At 39.4% G+C, this 8,547-nt stretch overlaps 2 protein-coding genes across 3 annotated transcripts; both read left to right on the top strand.

Moving 5' to 3' along the window:
- Positions 1–1,520: 1,520 nt before the first annotated feature.
- lipt1 (lipoyltransferase 1) lies at positions 1,521–3,455 on the top strand. 2 transcript variants are annotated; one of them, XM_043692215.1, is made up of 2 exons: positions 1,521–1,600; positions 1,729–3,455. In XM_043692215.1, exon 2 carries the CDS (start codon positions 1,736–1,738, stop codon positions 2,864–2,866), a length of 1,131 nt encoding a protein of 376 aa, XP_043548150.1. In that variant the 5' UTR covers positions 1,521–1,600; positions 1,729–1,735; the 3' UTR covers positions 2,867–3,455. The 2 variants fall into 2 exon arrangements, with proteins under 2 accessions (XP_043548150.1, XP_043548149.1); XM_043692214.1 differs by having other exon boundaries at positions 1,545–1,636.
- Positions 3,456–6,277: 2,822 nt separating this feature from the next.
- LOC122550863 (BTB/POZ domain-containing protein KCTD21-like) lies at positions 6,278–7,144 on the top strand. The gene has a single exon (XM_043692216.1). The coding sequence runs from the start codon at positions 6,278–6,280 to the stop codon at positions 7,007–7,009; it is 732 nt and encodes a 243-aa protein (XP_043548151.1). The 3' UTR covers positions 7,010–7,144.
- Positions 7,145–8,547: the final 1,403 nt, after the last annotated feature.

Below are 8,547 nucleotides of genomic sequence, written 5' to 3'. Positions count from 1 at the left end.
AAACGAAAATCGCTTCTCAATAATCGCTCTAGACAAATTCAGGAAAACAAAGTTTTATTAACAAGTCAAGTCTGCAGAGTCGGGCACCCTTAAAGAAAAGGCGCGCTGAGGCTTACAAAGTCTCCATTATTTATAGGACAAGTCCCTCCTCTCCTTGGCTCCAACAAGCCATGAGGTTCACATTCTTAAAAACATCATTATTTTTATCACAAAGTCTGCAACAAAAGGCTCCAGAGTCTCCAAAGTTTGTTGTTTTTCTCACCCTGTAGTCTTATCAGTCAAAAGCTTTGATTTGAAACAGATGTCTCAAGTTGTTCCCCCATCCTGGAGTCTTATCAGTCAGGGACTCATCCTTCACAGCTGTGTGAATGGCTTCATTAATCAAGAGCCTGCTTGCTTTTACTATAGCTCACAAATTGTCAGCATTCTGCACAATTTAACTACTCTACTTTTGAGTATATAAAATGGTTGTTAGAAAAGAAACAAAGGTTTTGTCTTTTATTATAGATCAGTCTGTGGTCCAGGCACATCTTAAAGTTTAAACCGAAATTACCTCTCACAGTGAAGTTTAGAGCAGTGGAGCTGGGAATGAGAGGAGGTGTGATGGAAGGCTGTCTGGATGACAGTGGTGGGTGGGGGGTGGGGGAAGCACATTGTTTAAAATAGGTGGATGTCTGGGAATCTTGGGAGTGCAACATCTCCTCATCAGAGCAGATGCAATGGAGATGGAGGAATTGGGTAAACAGGATGGAGTTTTTGCAGGAATGGGGTGGGAGAAGGTGTAGTCCAGGTAGTTATGGAAGTCTATGGGTTTGTAGTAAACGTCAGTCCATAAACTGTGGCTGGAGATGGAAGCAGAGACGTCAAGGAAGAGGAGGGAGGTGTCTAAGATAGACCAGGTGAATTTAAGGACGGGGTGGAAATTGTTGGAAATTGTTGGCAAAGTCGCTAACTGCTCCAGTTTGGCTTGGGTGCAAGATGTTGCACCAATGCAGTTATCAATGTAAGAGCAGAAGAGTTGGGGAACAGTGAAGGTTGTTGGGAGAAACAGTAGCTGATGGATCAGGCACAATTAGGGTATATTCCCTCAAAAGGAAAAGATAGGATAAACAATCCAGAGCTCTCTGATGACAAAGAAAATAGAAAGTAAGTTAAAGGAAAAAAAAGTATGCTTATGATGGTAGTAAATAATGTTGTGAACCAAGAAGGCATGTGTAAAAATAAACAAGGTAAGCAAAACAAAAGGGCTTATGGGGAAAAATTAGCACTGATAAATCTTATTAATTTCTTGGGAATGAGGTGGGCCGAGTATAGCAAGTGACTGTGGGGAACATTTAGGGAACAGTGCTCGCTGTTAATTTCTCTTCATCCTCTTTTTTTCCGCCGGCCTTTCCATTCCTTTCGAGTTAGGGAACATGCTAAAAGTTTCCTTCTCAGAATCCAAAGGGAGTGTGCGAGCCCTGTGTTAAACCTACAGGCACCTCCGTGTTGTAGATGGCGCTATGTGTGACAGTAAGAGCAGTGATCATCAGCAATTTCCTCTCGCAGTGCAGTGACCGACACAGCCTGAGCATTTTGGGCCGAGGGAGGGCGTTTTAAGGTCAGCAACAGAGTTAAGTTTAAAAGGGGGCATCGGGTGAGTCAATTTTTGACATTCGGTTTCCGGGGGCAGCGATACATTGTATTTGCATGTTGCATTTAGTTTTATTGTTAGTTTATATTTTGCAGCGGCGGGATGCCCTTGCTGAATGTTGGATTCCGGGCAGCATGGAGAACTCTCTCTCCTGCTTGCTACACCACCCTGGCCGCTTTGGCTGAGTCCCGGGGCGACAGCGCTCTGCTTCTGAAATCCACGTCCACAGATATTTACGAGAACCTGGCGCTGGAGGACTGGTTACACGAGTACGTGCAGTCCCGGGAAAGGCATGTGCTGCTGCTCTGGAGGAATTGCCCCACAGTGGTCATCGGTCGCCACCAGAACCCCTGGCAGGAATGTAATCTCAAACTCATGAGAGACCAAGGCATTCAACTGAGCCGGAGGAGGAGCGGGGGAGGAACCGTCTATCACGACCTGGGAAACATCAACCTGACCTTCTTCACCTCCAAGAAGAAGTACGATAGGCGCGGCAACTTGGAATTGGTTATCTCTGCTCTGAAGAGGATTCGACCCCAGCTGAATGTGTTAGCCACGGACAGGTACGACCTGCTGCTCAACGGAGTCTTCAAAATCTCGGGCACTGCCTCGAAGATTGGAAGGACATCTGCTTACCACCATTGCACCTTGCTGTGCAACTCTAACAGGCATCTTTTGTCCTCTGTTCTCCATTCTCCACACCAAGGTCTAAAAACCAACGCCACCCCCAGTATACCTGCCACTGTGAAAAATCTGTGTGATGAGGATCCCACTCTTACTTGTGATCTATTGATGGATGCCATTGCAATGGAGTACGCAAGGCGGCATAGCTGTCAAAGCAAAATTGTGCTTGTGGACCCTAAAGACAATTTGTTGCTACCAGGGATTGCCAAATTTACCCAGGAGCTTAAAAGCTGGGATTGGATCTATGGAAGAACGCCAAAGTTCAGTATCAGCCATTATTTCTCTGTGGACCATAATTTACCTGGGGCAGAAGTTGAATTGAACATGAGCATTACTCATGGCAGAATTGAAAGCTGCAATATTAAATTGTTTTCTGATTGGCTACCATCCATGATGTGTAACCAATTAGCTTCAGACCTCATTGGCAACAAGTTTTGCCCAACTGAAACATTGATTTTGGCGAGTGCTTATTTAAGGGTTTGTTCCCAAGACAATGAGCTGTCTACCAAATGGAATGCACTATGTGAACAAGTTATGGCAATTATGTAATTTTTGCTCTTTTTTTAATATCAGCTCCCCACATGCAAACTTGAATTTAGCATTCTAAACCTACCAGGTGGTAACTCTGTCAAGCAAAAATATCTGTTTCTGATTTATGCAACTTTTATCAAAGATGACATTTACAAAAACACGTTTTTTCTTGTAATCTATGGTGCTAAGATAGTAAAGAATGCACAAAAAAGGTTCAGGCAATATGAAATTATTTTATTTAAGAAATATTGAAATAAAATGGTCTGTGGTGATGGACTTGTCAAAAAATCTATTGATCGGAATATACAGATATATAAATTGATATTCATCAATTTATAGTTCCACATTTGTGAATAAAATACTAACAATACAGTCTGCAAAATGTAATTTATTTTTGTTGGAGCTGAAATCCTTAATAGTTGGAAGGTAGATTGTTGTGGTTCAAGAATGGAGCTCACTGCCACTTTCTAGAGAAGACTTAGGGATGGCTAATAAATGCCAGTGACATCTATATACCATGAACAGATTTAATGGGGAAGTGTGCTAGTAGACTAACTGGATTATTAATCCAGAGACCCAGACTAATGTTCTGAAGACATGACTACAAATCCCACCATGACAGATGGTGAAATTTGAGTTCAATAACAATCTGGAATTAAAAGCTAGACTAATGACAAGCATATATCGATTGTTTGTAAATAAAAAAAAGTAGGCCATTTGGCCCTTCAGGGCTGATCACCTAACTCTGTACTTTGTTCCCACTTTCTGGCCATTCCTGTTGATCTCTTCACACAAATTGTTAATTTTTTTTTCTTTTGGCCTCAACAATTTGCTGTACCTGAGACTTCAACAGGTTTGCTGCTATCTGGCTGAAGAAATTTCTCCTCATTTCAGCCCTAAATGGCCTGTCCCATATCCATAGACTGTGACTGCTGGTTCTGGACTCCCCTGTTATCGGGAACACCCTTCCTGCGTTTACCATGTCTAGACCTTTTGGAATTTTATAGGTTGCTATGAGATTCCCGCTCATTTTTCTGAAATCCAATATATGTAGTTCTAATTGATCCAGACTCTATTCATATGTCAGGCTTGGCATCACAGGATTTAGTCTGATACTCATCTCATTCACTAATGTGCTTTAGGGAAGGAAGTCTGCCATCCATGCCTAGTCTGGCCCACGTCTGATTCCAGACCCAGAGCAATGTGGTTTAACTGTGCTTCAAAAAGACTTAGCATGCCATTGAGTTCTAGGGCAATAAGGGATGGGCAATAAATGCTGGCCTATCCAATGACATCAAGTTCCCATGAATAGATTTTTAAAAAAGCTATAATGGTAGGGGAATAACTGGGTATTGTGCCTGAGTAGAGTAATTAACTAAGAAAGCATTGGAGTTATGCTAATCCAATTACTATTTATTTCTGTCATTTTGTTTTTCTAATAAAACCTGTAACACTTGTAATATTAGCTTTGGATTATTTTGGGCCCTGGTAGTGAATAAGTACTTTCAAATTAGATCTGAAACCAGCTGCACTATTACTTGGACTTACATTTCCATTGTCTACAAAAGCATTTTGTAGATGAAAAGACAATGAGTGCTAGTAGGATGCTGATGAGGAATATTGGTGTGGCTAAGGGAGTCAATATCATTGTTTGAAGAAAAATGTGGTTCAAAGATGCATAACACAACGACAACAATGATAACACATAACATAATAAAACTTGTATATTCTGCTACAAGTAACACGACCCCACCCCGCAACCGTGATTGGTACCCCCAACTATCACCTTATCCTGAGCAACCTCCATCACCAGTGCACAGTGCGAACAGTGTGTGCTATCTGCAAGATAACACTAAAACAACTCACCAAGGCTTCTTTGGCAAAACCTTCCAAACTCATGATCTTTACCACCTAGAACAGAAAGGGTAGATGGTGCATGGACACATCAATACCTTCGAGTTCCCTCACCAATGACACACCACCTTGACTTGGAAATATATTTATGTTCCAGCATTGTCACTAGGTTGAGATCCTGGAACCCCCTTCCTAAAATATCTTCACCACAACTGCAGTGGTTCAAAAAGAGGCTTCACAACTTTTTCAAGGGCAGTACATTGCTGGCTTTTCAGCGATGCCTGTATCCTGAGGGTAAGAAAGACATGACAACAACTCATGTACAGCAGGTTTATTTTCAAATGAAATTATCTGAAATGCATTCTGGGACAGGTAGTAGCAAAACCACATTTCCCAGAATGCTTTGTAAGCAGACCTTTAGATTGGAGATAAGGAACACCTGCAGCACACATTTCTTGTATTCAGTTTCTACTCCCGTTTGTATCAGACTTGGAATTAAATTTAATTAACTAGGTGAGTTGCTGCAATGAGATAGCTGGGACAGGGGATAAACTTTAGAAATAAGAGAAAATAATTTAAATATTTTGGAGATCTAAAATATCCTAATGTTTTTGTATTCTAGGGTGTAACTATGTTTGCTTTTGTTAATGCCATAAAGGTAAGAGCAGACATTACACGCAGGTTATTCAGGAACTTTCATGGAGTATTCAACTACGTCTTTTGTTGATCTAAGTACATGGTTTGAAGGTATAGTTAATACCTTTGACATGGACTTTTCAAAGGATTTTAATGAGATGAAAGCACAGTGTCCATTTTAGTTTCTTTTGACAACCAAAGTAACTTGGGATGTGTAATTTTAAAAAGTTAACTTTATTTTCTTCAGTAATGCAACAATATTTCACTTTCTCACTCTTGTCTGGTGTTTACCACTTGAAATTTAACAAGGTGTGCTTGGCCATCCCTTATGGATTATCCTAGTTTAGCTTTATGATGAGAAGCACAGCTATCTGACGAAATGGTTACTTTATAGGATCAAGCTTTTTTTAAAAAACAATTTAAACTCTCTCAGTAGATCATTGAGTTTATCTGCATGTGTCAGTGAGAAATACAGATCAGGAACGCCCTAGAGTTTGCTTAACACTAAATGATGAGTACAGCTCTGGTTGATGATAAGTGAAAGCTACATGAAACTGAGTAATTCTCTCACCACTTGCGAGCAAGAAGGATCCACAGCACAAAATTGTTCTGAATTAGGCACCAAATGATACTTAAAAGGAAAACAGAAGGGCATCCTGCTTTTGTAACGAGTGTTAAGTGCTGAAGCTCACCACTTTGTAGGTAATTATGCTACAACATAACAGGGAGTCTTTGCTGGTTTCTCAATCAATAAATAACATTATCTTTTTTTTAAGGGACTGAATGGCCTACTCCTGACCCTATTTCTTTGTTTCTTTACATAATCCAGCACTATTGCTGTCAGATGGAATAGATGATTTTTTGAAAGATGTTCTTCTTTACAGGATTCCATATTATACTCTTTATTTTACTTGCAGGGATTAAGTTAAGGATTTCACCATGTCTGAACCAATAACACTGAATGTAGGGGGAATGTTGTACACCACGTCCCTAATGACTTTAACTCGCTATCCAGAATCGATGCTTGGCTCAATGTTTATCGGGGATTTACCGACCAGCAAGGATCAGCAAGGAAACTACTTCATAGATAGAGATGGCAAAATGTTTCGACACATCCTTAACTTCCTCCGAACATCGCACTTGGACCTTCCAGATGATTTCCAAGAGCTGGATCTTCTGAACAGAGAAGCTGATTTTTTCCAGATCCAACCTCTGCTGCAGGCTTTGCAGGCAATCAAAACCCCTGTTACTAAAACAAAAAATAATGTAATGCTTAACATCTTTTATGACTCATGGTTACATAATGTTGGCTCCTATACTGTAAAACTTGTTAACGTTCAAATATTTTCTACATCGGGTGCCTTATTGAAGCTTCTCAATTCCAAATTCTACTATATCTTCAAAGGTGACAATTTATCTGTAGCCAGCGATCTGGAAAATTTGAAATTCATTCCATTAGAATGGGTTGAAAGTAGCGGAACTGGCATGGAAAGACATTATGTAATGGAGAATTGGAAAAGTCTCTACGCTTCACCATCTCATCGGCAAATTCAAAATCTGGATATGTTTGTTCATCAAGTAATAAAAATAGCAGTCAATGGTGGATTCCTTCTTAATTCTCTTCCTTCTGTTTCATCTGACCCAATTATTCTGCATTTTACTCAGTATTGATAATACAGAAAATAAATTGCTATGGGCACCCAATCTTTGGAGTTTATAGAAGTGAACAGTCTACTCCTTGTTTCTTATATAAATCTCGATGTATAATGTGCAGTATCATGAATATTAATCCTGTTTGTTGAATTCATTTACCATTATAGTTGAATTTGGCTGTTGGGATAAAAACGGTATTGCTAGCTAGATTCACTTGAAGTACATTTATTTTTAAATAAAACAGTGTAATCATACATTTCTGACTGAACACTGCACAGTCTCATTTCACTTGGACAGCATATCTTCGACCATGAATTAATCATTGATTACTTTATAACTTTGTTTGGGAATTACCATTGAAACTCATTTATACTCTTGTCTACCCTGGCAACTTATTCCCTACATTTGTTTTACTAAATAGATCTGTCTGTTGTTCAGTTATGCCACAGAAGTGTTTTGCGATATTTCCTATGTTAAAGACTTTATAGAAGTCAAGGACTAAACATTTTTGTTTTGTTGAGAGCCCCTCTTGAGATTTCCCTGATTTTTGGTGTTCAATTTTCCATTCTCATAAACTCATCCATTAGGTGATAACATTGTGTAGCAACAATACCTTCTATATTTGTGTTGACATATGTGTGTTTGGAATTTCACAAAAGTAAAACTGGAAGAATTCGCCAATATCCTCAATAATTAGCAGTATTCTACTAAACTTACAAAAGCCACAAATCACAAGGTTGCCACTGATTTCCTAGATTTTGCAGTAATTAAATTACAAGACAGCAGGAGTAAGATAGGAACAAAGATTTATTTAAAAACCAGATAAATTTCTACACACAAAAATCCATCACCTTAAACACAATTTCCACAAAATGATGAGGTTGCAGCTAATGCAACACAGCTTGGTATGGCAATGATCTTCCCAAGATCACAAGAAACTACAGAGATTCATGAACACAGCAGAGTCCATCATGTAAATCAGCATTCCACCCTCTGACTCATTGTATACTTGCTGCTGCCTCGGGAAAGCACCCAATATAATCAAAGACCCCTCCCACTCTGGTTATGCTCTTCTACCCTCTTCCATTGGCAGAAGATATAAAAGTTTGAATACATGTATGAATAGATTCAAGAACAGCTTCTTCCCTACTGTTATCAGACTTTTGAATGGACCTTTCAAATGTTAATGTTGATCTCTCTCTCTCTACAACTTCTCTGCAATTATAAAACTATTCTGCACTCTGTTCTGCTACCCTGATGCACTTTGTATGGTACGATCTGCCTGTATAGCTCGCAAAATAATACTCTTCACTGTATCTCAGTACATGTGACAACAATAAATCAATCAACATCCTTTATGTGGTCTTAGAAATGGTATATTAATTTCAAAGGAATTTGTTACCTTACTGATTTGATGTTTTCTTGCATCTGTTAATTGAATAGTCCTTTGTTTACAAATTCAAAACTCCTTTACAGCCTGATTCTCCCTAGTGTGCAACCATTATCTCTCCCCACACTTTTTTGCAACCCCATTTTCAACCATACACCTTTTGCAA

Source organism: Chiloscyllium plagiosum, chromosome 6 (genome assembly GCF_004010195.1).
Source record: "Chiloscyllium plagiosum isolate BGI_BamShark_2017 chromosome 6, ASM401019v2, whole genome shotgun sequence".
Taxonomy (NCBI): domain Eukaryota; kingdom Metazoa; phylum Chordata; class Chondrichthyes; order Orectolobiformes; family Hemiscylliidae; genus Chiloscyllium; species Chiloscyllium plagiosum.
Note: the sequence above shows the minus strand (reverse complement) of the source record. Positions and strands in the feature narration are given on the sequence as shown.

Coding starts and splice junctions, on each gene's coding strand:
- lipt1 (XM_043692215.1), top strand. CDS start 1,736: ATGCCCTTGCTGAATGTTGGATTCCGGGCAGCATGGAGAACTCTCTCT.
- LOC122550863 (XM_043692216.1), top strand. CDS start 6,278: ATGTCTGAACCAATAACACTGAATGTAGGGGGAATGTTGTACACCACG.